This window comes from Prunus avium, chromosome 8 (assembly GCF_965620075.1).
Source record: "Prunus avium chromosome 8, drPruAviu1.hap1.1, whole genome shotgun sequence".
NCBI lineage: Eukaryota > Viridiplantae > Streptophyta > Magnoliopsida > Rosales > Rosaceae > Prunus > Prunus avium.
In genome coordinates, this window is record NC_142291.1 from 24309403 (window position 1) to 24330235 (window position 20833).

The following is a 20833-nucleotide window of genomic DNA, read 5'->3' on the forward strand; positions in this document are numbered from 1 at the left end:
ATATAATTAGTGGTGGTGAAATTATGTTGGGAGGTTCACATTTTTCTTCAACAAATATTTATTATGGGAAGAAAAATACCATTAAAACCAAAGGAAAGAAGGGTAAACAAAAAGTCATTCCTGCACCTTTATCTTTAGGGTAAACAGAAAGAAAATTGCTATGAGAATTGTACGTGCTTTGACCATAAATATGTAAGGATGAGTTTGGCAATTACGTTATTTTTTCGCAGAAAAGATAGTCACATATTATGCCCAATAATTTAAACAATCTACAAATTTACATTGTGAAGAAAACAATTCTGTGTCAAATTTCTTTTCACAGTTTGACCCAAATGGCTATTAGGAGACTCAATCAGACTTAGCGGCTACTCACACATATACACCAAATATTATATTGTGACGAAAAGATAATCACATATTTACATTGTGAAGAAAACAATTTTGTGTCAAATTTCTGTTCACAGTTTGACCCAAACGGCTAGTAGGAGACTTATATTGCGTGTTTGAATATAGCAGTTGAGTTTTGGGAGGAGACAAACTCATTCAAATATGAAACTCGCCATTTCCCTTTGACATTCTACGTAGTTGCCCCCTCAAACCCATTCAATGCCCATGTGTGTTTACTATTCTCATGCGCAGCACGTACTTCCTCCTCTATATAAAGGCCATGCAGCATGACAGCCATAGCCAACTTACACTTTTCAAGATTATTACCAACCACAACAAAAAAAACCTCAAGTTATGGCAATGCAATTACATTATTCTTTTCTCTTAGGCATACTGCTACTAATTGGCTTTGCTTTGACAAATAGCGAAGCTGATATTAGAGCTCCACCCACACATTTTGACACTGCTTCTCTCAATAGGAGCAGTTTTCCAGAAGGGTTCATATTTGGTGTAGGTTCTGGATCTTACCAAGTAAGTCCTTTTCTGGGCTTTAATTTGACTTTTGATTAGGGTTTTCTTTCAAATTCAGACCAAGCATCGATCCAAGCAAGAATATTGACATCTTCTTCATTGTGTCTCTTGTGTATTTCAGTATGAAGGTGCTACAAAAGAAGGTGGTAGAGGACCAAGCATTTGGGATACCTTCACCCACAAATATCCAGGTTTGTCCAATCAAATCATCAATTAGTTAAAATAACAAAATCGTGCTACTTTTACTCTTATGCTCTAAATAAATAAATTTTCTATGATTAATTGCAGAAAAGATTAACGATAGCAGCAATGGAGATATCACTGTTGATCAATATCACCGCTATAAGGTTCATGACCTAATGTGCACATATTAAATTTTGAAGCATGAAGAAAACTCATCACATTGAAAATAAGCTCCCCATAATTTTTATCGGATTTCTTTTTTGTTATGCACTGTAGGAAGATGTGGGGATTATGAAGAATATGGGGTGGGATGCTTATCGATTCTCTATCTCATGGTCAAGATTGTTACCAAGTAAGTTCACTTGTGACCAATCGTCAATATTTCCGCCTTCATGGTTTTCGCTTAAGTAATGTGTCCAAGTTGTCTACCGAACAACATAACATTTTTTTTTGGTGTCAATTAAAATACTTGATTGAAATAACGTAAGCAAAAATAATTTTTTTTTTCAAACATAAATTAAATAGAAGTCGAAGTTCAAGTTGGATAACATATAGTCCAACTTTTTTAAAGTTCAGTTTAAATGTTATCGGTGCACTTATTTCTTTATTTTCTGGTTTTGTTTTAATTATTAGATGGAAGGTTAAGTGGAGGAGTGAACAAGGAAGGAATCAAGTATTACAACAATCTCATCAATGAGCTCTTACGCAATGGTGAGTCATCCCACCATACATGATCAATAATTTATACAATAAGAGTTACATGCACTCATAAAAAAAGTCATTTTGTCAAACTTATACTTCGCTTTTATTGACGATGCTATTTATAGGTTTAACGCCATTTGTGACACTCTTCCATTGGGATCTTCCCCAAACTTTAGAAGATGAATATGGTGGTTTCTTAAGCCCTCATATTGTGTAAGTGAAGAAATTAGTCCTTTGAGTCGTATTGATAATTTAATTAATAAATACAATTATGACATTTACATTCTAAAATGTGTATATACAGCAATCATTTTCAAGATTACGCAGAACTTTGTTATAAGGAATTTGGTGATCGAGTAAAGCATTGGAGCACAGTGAATGAGCCGTATACCTTCAGTAACAATGGTTATGCACTCGGGTCCCTTGCGCCGGGACGATGCTCCACTTGGCAGCAGCTAAACTGCACCGGCGGAGATTCATCTACTGAACCATATTTGGTAACACACCACCAGCTCCTTGCTCATGCAGCTGCTGTAAAATTGTACAAGAATAGATACCAGGTACAATTAATTAGTTTGTTGCAACAAGAGAGCGGCTACTTTACCTTTTTGTGACTCTAAAACAAACAAACTAAATGTTCTTGTGCAGGCATCTCAAAATGGAGTGATAGGGATAACACTGAATTCACATTGGTTTGAGCCCCTATCGGAAGAAAAAGAAAATAAAAATGCTGCATTACGAGCTTTGGATTTTATGTTAGGATGGCAAGTGTATTTCGAATTTGCTTATGAACATAATATTTACTACTCACTATCGAGCAATACATAATATAATGTCAAGTTAATCCTTGAAATTTTTACGTTCTTATAGGTTTGCTGAGCCATTGACAAGTGGTGACTATCCGCAAAGCATGCGATCTCTTGTTGGAGGCCGATTACCAAAATTCACGAAAGAACAATCCAAGTCGCTAATTGGTTCATTTGATTTTCTTGGACTAAATTACTATACGGGTTACTATGCAAGTGATGCACCTCAAAATAACTCGGCATACGCAAGCTTCGCAACAGATTATGGCGTTAATCTTTCTTGTGAGTACAAATTTAGAATTTAATTCAAGCAATTTAAGTTTATAGAGTAATTAGTTTCTAATATTCATATGTGTTGTGGCAGCTGAGCGTAATGGGGTCCCCATTGGTCCAAAGGTACACATCAAATTACTAGATTAAGCCTTTATAATTTCGACCATTAATCGTTTTGCACATACAAATGAGACTCCTAAAAATCTAAAGATCTTCAAATTTTGGTGCAGGGTGCTTCGGAATGGTTAAATGTTTATCCACGAGGAATTCAAGATCTTTTACTCTACACAAGGAAAAAGTATCACAATCCAATTATTTACATTACCGAAAATGGTAATTTTTTTTCTAGCCTTAAGTAATTGCATGATCAATGTTTCACATATTTTTGGTGTAAAACACACACAAGTGGTACGAAGTCTAAATTTGTAACTACATAATAATGTATTATATATTGTAGGTGTGGATGAGTTGAATGATCCGAAATTATCACTTGCTGAAGCCCTTAATGATACCCACAGAATTGACTACTACAATCGCCACCTTCATTATGTTCAAAATTCTATTGAGTAAGTGTATTAAAAAATTCATTTATAATATTTAAATATATATGTATATGGTATATAGCTTTAGATTTTGAGTTATTGATTCATATTATTGACATTAATATATTTAATTTCCTTTTATTTCTTTTTAGGAATGGTGTCCAAGTGAAGGGATTCTTTCCGTGGACGTTGCTAGACGACTTTGAATGGAATTCGGGATTCAGTGTTCGATTTGGTATCACCTATGTAGATTACAATAATAGGCTTAAAAGGCACCCAAAACTCTCGGCACACTGGTTCAAAAGTTTCCTTGAGAAGTATTGAAAACTTCAGATCATATTCGTCATTCAATATTTGTATTCAATTCAATAATGTGAATTTTATGTATGTACAATAATACTAGGGATTCCAAATTTGTGTACATACAAAATTCGAATTCCAAATATGTGCACATTCAATAATTTCAATTTTAGTCCTTGTATAAGATTAAAATTCCATTCAACCCCCTTGTAAAATTAAACATTGATTTTTTAGTCCTTTGATGAGTGTCAACATACGCATAATTATGAAACTCATTTGTTTGTAATCCTTTGACTGATTGTCTCGAATTTGAGTTATTTATACTAATACCTCTTGAGGTTTTTCGTGTTTTCGCAAAACCCTCTAAGGTCTTGGAAATTACACAAACAACCCCTCAAGTTTCAAAATGGTTTCACATAACTCCAAAAATAAAATAAAAAACCTAAAATTGGATGTAATAGGACTTTTGCATAGACTAAATTATCCGTCATGAAGAACTGTTTGGATACAGTCGCACCCTAATCCCTAAACCCTAACAAAAAAAATAAAAATAAATCATAAGATGCGTCGTACTATTCCATGAGAAAAATCGAAGACGCTTCCTCTCTTCCATATCTTTATCTCTTCCATCTTTGCTCCAACATGAAATCCTTTGTGGCTTTGAAAAGAGAATTCTCAGATCCTGCTATCTCATTGTGACAGGACCCGACCCAAATTCCACTTTGAAATCTGAGCCGAACTCTGTATGTGTTCGACACCTGACAAGTGCTGGGCACTCTTGACCCAAATGCCCTTAAAAGTTTCAAAATTCTTTTTCAAGTTTGACTTCTGCTGAAAATTCGGCAGTCTCCCCTATGAAATGCTCATTTCCCAAAAGTTTTTACCTGTACAAAACTCAATTCGAATATCCACAATCGTTCAGCAGGCATTAGACAAATAATTTGAATGGCCTCAGTCCTCAATACTTAAATAAAACATTTCACCCTCTAATACTGAACTCATCTCTTAGAATACTGTGAATACTTAATCAACTTCCAATAAAACCCAACTTAATAAATTTTCGGCACTTTATTTTAAGGCTGCACCTAGTAACTCTAGGTTGCCTACCTACCCTTACAAAGGGATCAAGCCATACGTAGTTCTTTCAGCCAAACTTATAAGTAATTCAAATCCATTTGCTGAAACTCAAACAATATATATATAAAATTAACATATTACTTAACAGTAGGGAAACGATAAGATTAATAAAATAGCATTTATTTGTAGAAAATCCTTAAAACTTGGAAATCTTTAATTCTTGTCTCATAAAATCAGAAATTAAGTATTAAAACTTGTACTCGAAAATACCAAAATGAAATCATCAGTTTTTGTTTAAACCTTTTAAAACCAAAATATTCTCCACCCAGGCGTACCCCATTCTTGATCCGTCAATTTCCCCAATCTTTCCGTCAATTGCAATAATATACCGTCAATTCCTTGTGGCACATAACGTGACACATCCTCGCAGGCCTCGGTACACAAAGTCAACCCGAGCTGCATTCCTCGCAGAACTCGGGGGACATGTAGTCAGCCCGAGAACGCACATCCTAGCTCCACGCGGTTCAGACGCCCCCGAGACTCGTGGGGCATTGACATAAAAATAAACTGTTTCAAAGGCAACTGAGGGGTACTCCCGTGGTGGGTTTGAAACCATTTTATGAAATTTATCATAAACTATCCCTTATTCCACAAATCCATTTTCCAACTCTTATATCAACTTTCAAAAAACCAGTTCTCAACTACATTTAAAATATATACCACATTCTGTTAAGAACTAGAGTCCATGATTCATCATTTTCAAGCCACTGAGTATATATATTAAATTTAAACATATAATAAGATATTTAATTAATTTCTCGTCCACTCCAAACCAATTTATAAGCCGTTCCCAGCTTTACACAATTAAGCATAATATAATATCCTTAGAAAGTAAAAACGATTACATTAAAACTCATAAGCAATAAATCATCCACTAACACTCAATCCGATACCTTAATAATAATCCCAACAATAATAATAAATATATAAGTAGATATATAAATAAATAACTAAACAAATAATTCCAAGAGATTCCATCACTCTAATAATGCACAAACTTCGAATATAAAAAATAACATCAGGAATACCAAAAATACTATAATACAATTATGAAAATCCAACCATAATCAAAATAATTTCCATAACAGGCAAACCTCGTTTATAAGGTTGTTCTTTCACTTCTCGAATGATGAAACTACCTCGGGTGACTCTTGGTCAACCGAGTGGTCAAACTTTCTAAATTGGGTCAACCAAGCCCGAGGGGCCCACAACCTCTGATTTCCGATCCGAAAGTTTCTATGGGTTCAACGAGGTTTAATAAACATGTCCTTCCAATTTGGTCCGAATCGAACGGTCGGATCACTCGCGATCGTACGATCGGGCGGTTATCGTTAAACTAAACTTTGAATTATTAAATCAGAGTATCCGAGACTACGATTCTCGATCCACGAATTCCTTCACGATCCTAGAGGTGCCTAGATCAACATATTTGAAAATCAAGTTGATTCGACGGTCCTAACCTATTGAACCTGAATAACGCCTAATATGCGATATTCGATCGATAGCCAAACGGTAACCAGATCGATAGCCGGCAGCGTGTGGATGTCCAAAGCGATTCCGGCGATTGGAAAATCTCCAAACCGCCGGTCAAGACTTATACCTACATGATCAGCACATATAGTGGAGCAACTTTTGTTCTTGGACCTACCCCAAAAAGTCCCTGGAAGTGGCCGGAATCAAAGGCCGAAACCGGCCAAAACTTCCATCGCTTATTTACGTCTCAAAACGCAGAAATTTCTTCTAAATCCCACAACCAACAGCTAGAACACATTGAAAGGATGAGAAAGCATAACTGGGTCACACGATTTAGCTGTCGTAAGCGTTCAAACGAGCTTGAGAAAAATTCACCAAAAATCGGCAGGATTCTAGGCTTTACCGGCGACTACGATGGCGGGCTACGGCGGGTAACGGGTGGGGTTGGAAGAGGATGGTGGCCCGATCATTTTGGTACCGGCCCCGTCAAATTTGGTGGCCGGATGAGAGAACTGCTGGCCAAAATGTGGCCGGCTGAGTGCTGCCGTCGTGAGGGGAGAGAGGTTTTGTGGGTAGAGAGAGAGAGAGAGAGAGAGAGAGAGAGAGAAAAGGAAAATCTGGTTTTCAAAAACTGACTTCGCAAAAATTACGGTTATGCCACTAGACTTCTCTTGATCGTAACTTCTTCGTTAGAACTCCGATTTGAGTCCACTACGTGTCTACGGACTCATCTCGACATTCTCTACCCAATGGTACAACTAAAATCCCCATATCATTTTCTGAACAAAAATTCAACTTTTAAACCTATTAAAATATTTATTTAGGACTGGGTTATTACACATAGCACTTTGATCTTTATGCTTTGTAGCGTTACGATTTAAGTTGGGAGGAGTTAATCCAACAAGCCAAGTAATAGGAAGTCAAGGCCCTGCTCCAAGTCAAGACGTTGTGAGCAAAACCCATGTAGCAAATGAAGAAGCTGGTACTCAGCCATTGTGAAGAAGTTGCTCTAGTTTGATTTTTTGGTTTGAGTTAGGATTGACCTTTTTTTTTTTTTTTGGTGGTGATTGGAAACATATTGTAGAAGGCATGGAAGAGACGGAGAGGATGAAGGAAAGCGTCTTTTTTTTCCTTGGGGCAAGCGTACAATGCGTGTCTGATGGGTTGGTTTTTTTCTTTTTACTAATATAATATTGGGTAGAGATTACGGTACAATTCTATCCAAATAGTATTCTAATACCATGAGGGGTATTCTAGTCTATGCAGAAGTATTGTTATATCAGGTTTTAGGTTTTTTTGGATTTTTTGAGTTATGTGAAACCAATTTGAAACATAAGGGGGTGTTTGTGTAATTTTTAGGACCTCAAGGAGTTTTGTGAAAACACGAAAAACCTCAGGGGGTGTTAGGATAACAAAAATCCCTGAGTTTTCACCTATTCGTTTAAATTCTATTGTACTTTAACCATATACCACGATGATAAAATTTTTGAAATTTAATGGCCCACAGTTTAGAGGCTACAGTACGGCTCGTGACACGAGCGCATATGCACAAACTGATCTTGAATCGAACTTGAGGCTCAACTTCAATGACCCAAATTGTCTATTTGGTAGAATCTCATAAAACATCATCCTAGCCCAAAAATAATCAATCAAATTGCAAATTATCAAATTATTTAGTTATGGTCAAGTAAATAAATGAACACAATTATGAAAAGTTGAAATAAAAAATAAAAAATTGGATGATGATCAAGAACTAAGTCTGTGACGAGAGACTACAGCGGAGGCTCACAATCCATCTTCTACTGGTGGTTTAACATTAACAAAATGCAAAAGTCACTTTTGGGCCTTGTAGTTTACCACTTTTATCACTAAGGTCCCTGTAGTTTCAATTTGATCAATTTTGTCCTTGTAGTTTGAATTCCGAGCAATTCAAGGACAAGACCCAATTTTTTTGTCAAATTACGCTAACATAGAAGGGCATTTCAGTCCAATCTCCACAACCATTCCCCAACCAGAGAGAGAGAGAGAGAATAGGTGGTTATGGGGGTGGTTGGTCATTGCTATAGGGTACGGAGTGGGTTGAGTTAGGAGGAAGAGTGACAGGACTCGCCCCAAATTCCTCAGAATCCATTACAGATCCTGTGGTTTTTCCGACATCCAACCGATGCAGCCGCATGCCTTCTCACCTTCGAAGCCAACACCACCGACCGCCATTTTCTCGAGCAGTAGCAATATGGACAATATGATGAGTTTCAATTGTTGGTAAATAGTAAGTCTTTATTATGCATCCACAAATTTCATATGATTGGATCTATTATTTCCTGAAGAAATATAAACATTACATAATTCCCTGAAGTGAATGTAAGCTCTATATCCTTTTCGGAAACAAATGTCACTTACACATTATCCCGGATGTGAAATATTTTTGAAGTTAAATAGTATAAAGGGAGGGTATTGTATGACAAAACCTCCAAGAATTATGATATTTATTGTTAGTGAAACAACACACACAACTATTTGATTTGAAAATTATTTTTGAGTTTAATTACCACTTATTTTGGTAAATATCATAGTAGGTTCTGCAAACCTGACCAAAAGCTATTGACATGTCAAATTATATACTTACAATGTTTGATATTACTTAGTTCCAGAAGAAACTTACATAGCTTCATGCATACACACAATGGAGTTAATGTTGAAATTATGAATAAACAGGACCGATACTTATGGTATCGTGCCAGAAGCATATTAATCATAATTTGCTTCATATGAACTCATTTTCTGATAAGAACCAGAAGTTCTTTGATCTGTAATAATTTATGATGTGAATTTGATTTTTTTTTTTATTGAATAGTTTTGGAGACCATGGTATTTATGTTACACTATATTTTGATGAGACCAATTTCCCGTCATTAGGGGGAGAAAAGGTTGTTCTTGAAGAACGACGTGAATTGCTATGAAATACATTCATTATTGTTTTAACAAAATTTTGTGCCACCTATTGTAAAAGTAAGGTATGAAAGAAATCTCAATATAGAAGATTGCAAGTCAAATGCTAGAAGCATTTAAAAACACAGCTGAAGTGACAAATCACATCAAAATGTTGATGTCCTAATTAGGCAATCTAAAGTGGTGGGAAAAATGATTTATCTAGTTGTGTGCCTAAGTAGTCCACAATTGGCTCCATTGAAGTTGAGACTATATTAAAAGGTCCATGCAACCCAAATAATATAATACTATATGAAATATCCACATTTCTTGTATATGTAAGAAGACATAAGTCCATTAGAAAACAATGAAAGCCCTTGAAGAGGCATGGGTACCCAGTGACTATGAAAATGTCTATATCTTATGCATGCATAAAGAGAAATGTGGGTTTATAAATTGATGATCATCAATGATATTGTTTATATATAGTACGTACTAAAGTTGTAAAGGGCTATGATGATATTGATCCACGTTTTATTATGATTGTCGACAATGTAAAGAAAGATTGGCCAAACTGGAAGAGGTAATCCAATAAAATTGAATATTTTTGAAAAACGTGGAAGAAATGGACCTAGAGTTCAAACACCAAAAGATATGAAATTGTATAGGTTACAAATCAGTTTTTGTGATAAAGTGAAATAAAATCACTTCATATGGAAAAATGTATATCAATGTAAAGACGTGGAATTTTTATGATATTCTCCTAGTATGTTGATGCAGCCATGTTTCTTCTTACAAAGTATATGTTCACTGCATATGTATGGGGACTTGCATTTATATAAAAATCTAAAAAGATTATGAAGTTAAGCATATTGCCAGAAGCGATCTTTTGAAGAATACATATGAATAAATTCTTAGAGATGTAAAATGTCATACATTATATAAATTATTAAAAGAAAATTTCTAAAGAAGTTAAAGAGCCCGAAGCTCAATATATGTATTCAGATATCATGAAATGAAAGTGATCTAATTGCCTCAGTGAGTACTTTGATTGAATTATGAGTTCAAGATCAAGTTCAATATCGTTGCAACATATTCAAATTTTTAAAGAAATTATCAGAATATTTAGGTCTCTTGAAGACCCTATGACATGCTCGCATAATATACACAAATTTATATGAATAGCTTATTACATCATGCAATTTTATACTCTTATCCTCGTAACGGTAACGTATGAGTTTGCTTATATTATTATTTTGATGATATTATAGAATATGATGTTATTTTAAGAACTGTTAATGTGAAAGGATCTAGATATTTTTGGTCTTACTAACCTCAACAGGGATTCAAAAGAATGACACACATACATCCTCCAATGATGATATTGAAGAAATTATTATACAAAGCATTACCAAAGCTTGCTCTACAGAAGAAAAATGATATATCAATATCATTTGTGTTGTATCTTCAAATAATTCGAGTTTGTCGTCATCCGGGGGAGGATTCAACAATTTTCTTCATATAGGACATATGCGCATTGTACTCTTTTCCCTTCGACTAGGTTTTTGTCCCACCGAGTTTTTCCTATCAATGTTTTAACGAGGCAGCATAAGAGCGTCCAACACCATATCAATGATCCAGAAGCATGAGTTGGTGGATGACCATCATACCTCTTAGCATTCACCCTTTCTAATTATATGTAACTTATACACTAAATACCATAGTTATAGGCTTGTAATTTATGAGTTGTTAATGTCTTCTTATCACTGTAAGCCTATAAATAAGAGGTCTTACCAGGATGAGATATACAAGTTGATTAACACAAATTCTATTGTCTTTCTCTACTTTCCAATTCTCTCTACAATTTTCTCTTAGTTTTATAACAATAATCCCATAACATAAACAATAAAATAATCTCAAAATCCCAACATAAACAAAATAACTCATAAAAATCAAGACTCGTTTATGAGGTCATTCTAGTACTTTTCGAAGGGTGAAACTACCTCGGAAGACTCACGGTCAATTGAGGGGTCAAACTTCCCATATTGGTCAATCGAGCTTGCGGGGCCCACGACATCCGATTTCCATTCTGAAAGTTCCTACAGGTTCAACAAAGCCTACTCAACACGTCCTGTAAGTTTGGTCTCGATCGAGCAGTGGAATTTGAGCCGATCGCACGATCGAACGGTGATCACTTCGCCTAACGATGGAATAATTGATTCGGAGTATCCAGGACTCCGATTCTCGATCCGCTATTTCCTACACGATCCTAGAGGTACATAGAACAACATATTTGAAATTGGGACTGATCGAACGGTCTGAACCTATCAAACCCAGATATTGCATATTAGGTGCAATATCTGTTCGACTGTCAAACGGTAACCAATTCCAAATCCGAGCATATTGTCGTGCTCAAGACGACAAGGGGAGCATTTTAGAACATAATGGGCTGCCGTACATTGGCCCACGCGCTGCCGGTAATGGGCCGCCGTACATTGGCCCACGCGCCGCCACCCGTGCCGACAGCGCGTGGGTGTTATGAGAAAATTTCGGCGACGAAAAATTCTCTAAATACCCTACAATACCTATACAAATACATACAGACTAACGAGCGGATTGATTTTTTTTCTCAGACCATGGCCAAAAACTAACCGGAACTAGCCGGAACGAAGCCGAAATTGTCGGCATAATTGGGGGTTAGAAATCGATCTCCAAAACCTCAAAATGGGACCCCTGAAATCGTCGGAAATCGCACGAACACTCTCGGTGACGAAACGTGGGTTTTGGCTCGGTAAGTCGAAAATCGCGACCAATCTTGGAGTTTCGATGGTGGAAATGGCTATGGATGCGTAGAGGAGGAAGAGACGATTCTTTGGCAACAAGAATCGTTAGATTTGGTAGATGGACAAAGGAGAAAACGTCATCTAAAGAATAGGCTGTCGCATGAAGGTGAGAGGCACGCGGGGAGAGGGAGAGAAGGAGCGAGAGAGAGAGCTGATCTGTTTTTAAAATTCAAAATGAGTCCATAAACACGTTCAAATCGGAGTTGTAATGAGAAAGATACGATCTAAAAACTCTCAGTGGCACAATCGTAATTATTTCAAAATTTGATTTTAATAAAAACAGAAAACCCTCCCATTTCTCTCTCTCTCTCTCTCTCTTGCTGGTTCGCACGACCCTCCCCCCCAAGCACAGCCGCATGACTTCTCACCTTCGCAGCCAACACCACCAACCGCCATTTTCTCCGGGACCGATCTCAAAACGACCGGCTGGTCTTCCTCTTCTGACCCCAGCCAAGCCCAGCTGCCATCGCCACTGGAATTCGCCTGAAATTGCAGAAAAACGGCCGAAATTTCATCAAAATTTCTGACGTCGTTTCGGACGTTTCCGGCAACCAATCTCTTCGAATTAGGTATGATTTTTCAACATCTCGACGTGTTCTAGCTGCTGGTTGTGTTAGTTTTGAGAAATTTCTGTGTTAGCAAATCAAATAAGCGATGGAAGTTTGGCCGGTTTTCGGCCTCCGATTCCGGCCACTTCCGTCGACTTTTCGAGGTAGGTCCAAGAACAAAAGTTTCTCCACTCCATGTGCTGAACCTATAGTGTAAATCTAGGCTGGTGGTTTGGAATTTTACCGATCACCAGAAATTTCTTTGGGCACCCATGTGCTGGGTGGCGCATGGGCCACTTTTTGGCCGGTCCTTGAGTCCTAAAATACTCCTCTTGTCGTCCCGAGCACGATGGTATGCTCGGATATGAATTTGGATATCATTTGATCGTCGATCGGATATCGCATATTAGGCGTTATCCGGGTTCGATATGTTGGGGCCGTTGGATTGATTCCAATTTAGTATATGTTGATCTAGGCACTTCTAGGATCATGTAGGATTTTGCGGATCGTGAATTGGAGCCCCGGATGTTCCGATTGAATAGCTTAAAGTTTGCGTTTTACGATAACCGTCCGATCGTGCGATCGCGAGCGATCCGACCGTCCGATTCAGACCAAACTTGCAAGACGTGTTTCCTAAACCTTGTGGACATTTGTTGTTAAGTGTATTTTGTTTTCCAATTATGGAATTTTTTGCATATTGAGTTTTGATTGATAATTGATTTATTATGGATTAATGAGGATATGAGATCTCTAAAAGTTAGTATTTATCATTAACTAATATTATTATGATTATTATTAAGGTATATGGATTGGGTGGTATCGGGTTATTTACGAAAGTCTATTATTTTAATTATGGAGTATAGTATTTTATGGAAGTTAAGTGTAAGCAAGTTTTGATTTCTATTTGAATTATTTTTGGGGGTCTTTCAAGGATGTATGCTTGCGAGTTTGAATTTCGATACTATGAATAAATATTTGGGAAAATTGAATTAAGGATTTGAAATATTATTTTTATAATATATATAGATATGAGGTTATGAAAAAGGGCTATCGGTTCGGTCTCGGCTTTTATCTTGCGACATGAGACTTTCCGTTTATATTTTATTAGTATTAATATTATTAATATTATTATTACTATTATTATCAGTGCCATTAATATTATTTATAAAGGATTATGGTGACCTTGTATAAGATACGGTGTTTACTTAATTATGATTTTCTTTTGGTTTTCAACAAGGAAGTACGGGTGTTATTTTATGATATGTGTATTTATATATATATATTTAAGTTAGATGGGAAGGATCTGTTTAGTAATGGGTGTTTCAGTTTTTGAGGCTTAATTAATTTCATATTGGATTATGTGTGTTGAGGAATTTTTATCCACTCTATGATTAAATAACTGGACAAGAGTATGTAATGAGTTTGGGGTACCTTATTGATTGGTGATGTGAATATGTGGTTGCACTATACTATGTACCCTCCCTTGATTGTTGGGCCCACACGTGGCGTTGGACTTTTCGGCGTGTGGGTATATATATGATTTTGTTGTTAGTATCACACGTGGCGTTGGATCTTCCGGCGTGTAGGTATATATGATCTTCTTGTTAGTATCACATGTGGCGTGGGATCTTCCGGCATGTGATGAAGTAGTCCGCGTGCGTAGAACATGGTTTAGTTGGGCCACACGTGGCATTGGATCTTCCGGCGTGTGGGCTCATTGAAATACTAGTTACCTTGCCACACGTGGCATTGGATTATCCAGCGTGTGAGCATGTATGGTTATGTTATTAGCTTATCACACGTGGCGTTGGATTATCCGGCGTGTGATAGAGGATCTGTATACTTGGGTTACTGATACTTTACTACGCGTGGCGTTGGACTCTCCGGCGTGTAGTAAAGTAAGAAGGAGAGGAAAAAGTGACTATTATACTATGTCGGGGAAAGTTTAATGTTTAGAAAAGATTATGATGGGTATGACGTAATTTAAAGTAAAGGGAAAGGAATAATTCTAGAATCTACTTGTTAGTATTGCTGAAAATGATCATATGTTATTTGAATCGGGATTTTCGTATGTAGAACCACGTGTGGCTTGATCCCTCGCAAAGGGGTACGTAGGTAACCTGCGGTCTTACCTAGGTGCAGCCACGAACTGAAGTTATTTTGGTCTTTGGATGAAATTGGTTTTGACTTTGTCGATGGTCCTTAAGCTCGATTGGAAACGAGGCTGGAGTGAGGGTTTATTTGTATTTTCCGTTTGACTAAGAGAGTGGTGTTAAAGTGTGGTTGTGGTCAAGACAGATATGATTCTCGTCTTGGATTGTTGTACGACTAGAGCCGAGTCCTTAACCTACTTACGATAGTGTTTTGTTGTTAAACATTGCATGACAGAATTTGGGAGGATATTATATGTTATTTTCAGAGGGCATGCATAAATGAGTTGGAGTTCAATTAATTGCATCGTTCATTTTCATTTTTGACTTAAGAGCATTGCTGGTAGTGCTGCTTCGAGTTATTTGAAGGCCAGAGGCCATCTTTGTAAACTGCATGAATTTAGCTTGTGCATACTGCCGGTTGGTGATATTTAACTGTGTTTTGACATGTTCGAAAAATTGGTAATGTCCGTTTTACAGGGGAGACTCTGCCAAAATTGCAGCAGAAAGTCTGGTACCTATTTTCCTTAATTTGGAAAAGAGGCTATAGTATTGGTAAGAGGCCCTGGCTTTGGTGTGATGTCAGATTTTTCCATAGGATTCGTCTCGGGTTCTGAGGAATTCAGGGCGGGTCCTGTCAGGTTGTGGAGGGTCTATTAGTTGGACCGAAATGCCCTTCCATGTTAGAGTAATTGACAAAAAATTGGAGATTTTCCTTGTATTGTTTGGAATTAAAACTACATGGACCTTAGTGGTAAAAGTGGTAAGCTACAGGGAACAAAATGACTTTTCAATTGGCTATTGGATTTCGTCCCGCAACTAGAAGAAGATCTCTTTGGGGGTCACTATGGCGTGGCTGAATGTAGAGCAGTCTGCCCCTACAGCGTTTGATCAGTAGATTATTTAGAACTTCGGAAGATGGTGTCTTAACAAAATAAATTTATTCTACACGTAGATGCATGTCAAAATTAATAATAGCACTGATTCCATAAAAAATTCTAGGAGATTAAAAATAATATTTAAAAAATGATTTCGAAAGGTAAGTTTCAATTTAAGATGTGCTTGAACATGTGCGTAGTTAGCGTACGTGGAAAACTCATACTTGCTTATTTATGTTACATCCACCCTAGGCGTACCCCAATTCATAATCCGTCAATTCCACTAATATTTCATCAATTCCAAGTACCATGAATGTTACATCCTCACAGAACTCGGGGGATACGTAGTCAGCCCAAGAACTCATATCCATCAAATCCCCTCGCATGACCCAGGAAGATATAATCAACCTGAGAACGCAAATCCTCGCACCACACGATTCGGGCGTCCCCGAGACTCGTGGGGCATTATCATAAATGACAAGACTGTTCCAAAGGCAACTGGGGGGGTACTCCTGGGGTGGGTGTGAAAACCATATTCCGAAACTTATCATAAAATTCCTCTTATTCCACAAATCCATTTTTAAAATGAGATCAATCCCAACATTCCTTAATTGAGTTTGACCATGCATCATCTTTCAAAACTGTTCCCAACTACATTTAAATATGTACCACATACTATTGAGAACTAATATCCATAATTCATCGATTTCAAGCCATTGAGCATATGTTAAATATAGACATATAATTAGACATATAATTAATTTCTTATTCACGCCAAAATCCGATTAACAAGTCATTCCCAATTCTACACAATTAACCATAATATAATATACTTAGAAAGTAAATGCGATTGCATAGTAAGTCATAAACATTTAAATAATCTTTCATAGTATAATATCATTCTAAAAACAAAGCTCCAATTACATTTACAACTACTAATGGCATCAACTGAGCTGACAGAGCCCACAATCTAAATCGACTATGCTCGTAGGGCTCACGACCTCAATTTGTTATATGCCAATTCTTATTGGTCCATAACCATAAGTTCAGCCCATTCTAAAAGTCTTGTCACGATCCATCGATCGGTTTGACCCCGATCGTGGAATTGACCAATTAGGCCCGCGAGGCCCACAACCTCCGATTTCTGATCCGAACATTCCTATGAGTCCAACAAGGTCTACTTAACAAATTTTGAGAGTTTGGTGTCAATCGAGCGGTCGGATCGCTCTTTAGTTTACATTAAAATTTTCACATTAACAAAAGGGAAAAAGTCATTTTTGGGCCTTTTAGTTTACCGCTTTTACCACTAAAGCCCCTGTAGTTTCAATTTGATCAATTTTGTCCGTGTAGTTTGAATTCTTAGCAATTCAAGGACAAGGCTCAATTTTTTTTGGTCAAATTACTCTAATATAGAGGGGCATTTCGGTCCAATCTTGCATCCCCTCCACAACCATTCCCCAGCCATAAAGAGAGAGAGAGAGAGAGAGAGAGAGAGAGAGAGAGAGAGAGAGAGGGGGAGAGAATAGGTGGTTGTGGGGGGTGGTTGGTTGTTGCTGTAGGGCAAGGAGTAGAAGTGGTAGGGTATGGAGGGAGAGGAGGGATGTGGGACTTATATTCATCAACATGCCCTCTCATGTGGGACCACCACATAGTGGGCCACACATAGAGTTAAGTCCACATTGGAGTCAAGTGTTCAAACCCAACACGTGAGCACCACATATTGGGTAAAGGTAAACATTCAAGCCCAACATGTGAACACCGTGGTCTCAAATAAATAAATTAAATAAATTAAATAAATTAAATAGATTAAATATATGGTTAAAATTGGGTCAGGGTGTCACAACCTACCTCCTTATAAAAATTTCTTCCTCGAAATTTCATACCTGTCATTCGAAGAAATGAGGGTACTTGGCCCATATCTGCACCTCAAGTTCCCAAGTGGCTTCCCCAACGGCTTGACCTGATGGGGACTTAACTTCCCACGTTTCCCGAACCTCATCACACCTTCCACCGAGATAATTCTAAGAATACCCACTCATCAACCGCAACTCAATATCCTTAGACCAAATGTCCACATAACACTTCTATCGATATTGTGTCACTTTAAACTCCGCCAATGTCATCCTCTATATGATTATGGAAAAGCTTACTAGGTCTAGTACTCGCAACTTTTGGAGTTGATGATGAAGCTTCGATCCAAGGTTCACTCGGTTTAAAGCATTCCAAAAGCTGAAGTAATTCCAACAATAAGTGCTAAATACAAAAAGAAACTAGATCACACCAAATAATTATGAAATACAATCACATAAGAACTTGGCATATTTGGCATCTCCGACAACGTAATCTAACTCCTTCACATACCTGGCCTTTAAAACATGAATATCACCAAAATGTAGACTTGGATGCCGGTACACTAGTACCTCTCCCAACATTTGTCCACTGTCAAGGATAACACAAACTTCGTCTCTTTTCAGAATCCCTGTTGGATTAGTTGTCCCCCTCCACATAAAACTCTGAGGACTACAAATTTTTGCCTTTTCTAAGACTGTTATTTTCCTCTTCCTTTAGAATTGACAGTCGATATTGCAAATATGATTCTTTGAGAGGAATACCATAAAGGATTATTTTTACCAAATTGCAATCATCATCCATCTCACCATGGTTATAGGCAACTTTGAATGTTGCACGCCTACTACAGAAAGCACCATGAGTATCTTCTAGATCTTTTGTAATTATCTCCAACGAATTCATTGTTTAATCATCTGAAATCGTTGGATCAATGTCATCTTTAACCATTGATGGTCAAATCTGGATTGTTTTTGGTGGCAATGTTTTATTGATCAGAAAGGTTCCCTTCACAACACAGCCTTTGTAAAAAGTCGGAACTGCAAGAGCAAAGGCTCAATATATTCCTTACTGACATAGTCTCCTTTGAGTAAACCCTTCGGGCAGAGTAAAGCCAAATCCTCATATATGAGTCTAGTTCCATCCGTATGTATAAGAGGCTTTCCATCTCTATGGATACGATTACCAGATTCATCTAGACAATACTCATAAGTGATGTCCTCAACCTTTACAAGTGACCAATCTACTACTAAGCTCTCTGTCTTTGACAAAATGAGTGAAAACTTAGCCGTATAGTTGGACACACTAGATACAGTATGTGCGTGCATAAAAATGCATCATGTTTCGTGAATTTGTATGTTAGAGAACTTATCATCTCCACTCCTATCAATCGCAGCATTAGAGCCCACACGAAATAAGTAACATTTCACCCAAAACACCGTTACTTCTCAATTGGGTTTGCCACAACTCATAGTTGACTTTTGCAACTCCGAACATAAGGTTCACTACGTTTTCTAGGGTTACAAACTTACGAAACATCTATAATACAATTTGTGACGTCCTTCACGTCAAAGAGGCATCATTTTGCATCGGAACACACCACACTGCCAAAAGTTAAGGATACACACTAGGTGTGAAGTCCATAGGAATTTGAACCTAATGCTCTGATACCAAATTGACAGGACCCAACCCAAATTCCATTTTGGAATCTGTATCGAACCCTTTGCGTGTCCAACACCTGGCAGGTGTTGGGCATAAATGTCCAAAATACCCCTCTTTCCCTAAACCGCAAAATGAAAACACACTTAAGGGTTTCACTTCTGCCAGAAAACCGGTAAAGTCTCCACTGAAAAATGGACATTTTCCAATAAATTTCCACCTGTAAAAATATACAGTTAAAATTGAAAAACCCCAATTGTTCAGCATGCATTAGACAAATAAATCTAAATGGCCTCAGGCCTCTTTATACCACATAAATCATTCAACCATCTGAATATGGTCTCAACTCTTAGAACAACATGGATACGTTATCAATTTCCAATATGACCTAGCTGAACAAATTTTCAGCACTTGATCTTGCGGCTGCACCTAGTAACTCTAGGTTGCCTACGTACCCTTACCAAGGGATCAAGCCACACGTAGTTCTTTATACAAGAAAACAAAGTTCAACCCATATGTAAGCATATGATTTTTTTTAATTTTTTTTTTCCGAATGTAAGCATATGATTTAAACGTTCCTTCACATGTAAAAATGGTTTGAATAAAACATGCTTCCATCTTTCACATGTAAAAACAAACTCATCACTTAAGAAAATAGTTGTGAATTGTATAAAATCCTTAAAATTTTAGAAAACCCTCAATCCTTGTCTTATAAATCGAAAAACATGTATTAAAACTTTTACCAATAAGTACCAAGATAAAATCATAAATTTTAGTTTAAAAAACATATCAAAACTCAAATACTCTCCACCTAGGCATACCCCTATTCATAATCCGTTAATTCCACTAATATTCCATCAATTCCAAGTACCATGTATGTTACATCCTCGCAGAACTCGGGGAACATGTGGTCAGCCCAAGAACGCATATCCTCACAGAACTCAAGGGACACGTAGTCAGCCTGAGAACTCATATCCGTCAAATCCCCTCGCATGACCCAGGAAGATATAATCAACCTGAGAACGCAAATCCTCGCACCACACGATTCAGGTGTCCCCGAGACTCGTGGGGCATTATCATAAATGACAAGACTGTTCCAAAGACAACTGGGGGGGTACTCCTGTGGTGGGTTTGAAAACCATATTCCGAAACTTATCATAAAATTCCTCTTATTCCACAAATCCTTTTTTAAAACGAGATCAATCCCAACATTCCTTAATTGAGTTTGACCATGAATCATCTTTGAAAATTGTTCTCAACTACATTTAAATATGTACCACATACTATTGAGAACTAGTATCCATAATTCATCGATTTCAAGCCATTGAGCATATGTTAAATATAGACATATAATTAATTTCTTATTCACGCCAAAATTCGGTTAACAAGCCATTCCCAAATCTACACAATTAAACATAATATAATATACTTAGAAAGTAAACGCGATTGCGTAGTAAGTCATAAACATTTAAATAATCTTTCATAGTATAATATCATTCTAAAACAAACCTCCAATTACAATTACAACTACTAATGGCCTTAACTGAGCCGACAGAGCCCACAATCTAAATCAACTGTACTCGTAGGGCTCACGACCTCAATTTGTTATATGCCAATTCCTATTGGTCCATAACCATAAGTTCAGCCC

General features: G+C 37.1%; 1 protein-coding gene and 1 pseudogene across 1 annotated transcript; one reads left to right on the forward strand and one right to left on the reverse strand.

The window, feature by feature from the left end:
- The first annotated feature begins 729 nt into the window (after nt 1–729).
- LOC110769606 (cyanogenic beta-glucosidase-like) lies at nt 730–3970 on the forward strand. Its single transcript, XM_088245544.1, has 13 exons — nt 730–918; nt 1040–1109; nt 1207–1265; nt 1378–1453; nt 1735–1812; nt 1929–2016; nt 2108–2363; nt 2452–2567; nt 2674–2891; nt 2974–3005; nt 3113–3215; nt 3340–3448; nt 3577–3970. The coding sequence occupies exons 1-13, from the start codon at nt 742–744 to the stop codon at nt 3746–3748; spliced, it is 1554 nt and encodes a 517-aa protein (XP_088101670.1). The 5' UTR covers nt 730–741; the 3' UTR covers nt 3749–3970.
- Nucleotides 3971–17784: 13814 nt separating this feature from the next.
- Nucleotides 17785–20158, reverse strand: LOC148292355 (putative RNA-dependent RNA polymerase 5; annotated as a pseudogene).
- Between the last annotated feature and the right edge of the window lie 675 nt (nt 20159–20833).

Coding starts and splice junctions, on each gene's coding strand:
- LOC110769606 (XM_088245544.1), top strand. CDS start 742: ATGGCAATGCAATTACATTATTCTTTTCTCTTAGGCATACTGCTACTA. Junction 3,006..3,112: donor GGGTCCCCATTGGTCCAAAG/GTACACATCAAA, acceptor ATTTTGGTGCAG/GGTGCTTCGGAATGGTTAAA. Junction 3,216..3,339: donor TATTTACATTACCGAAAATG/GTAATTTTTTTT, acceptor TATATATTGTAG/GTGTGGATGAGTTGAATGAT.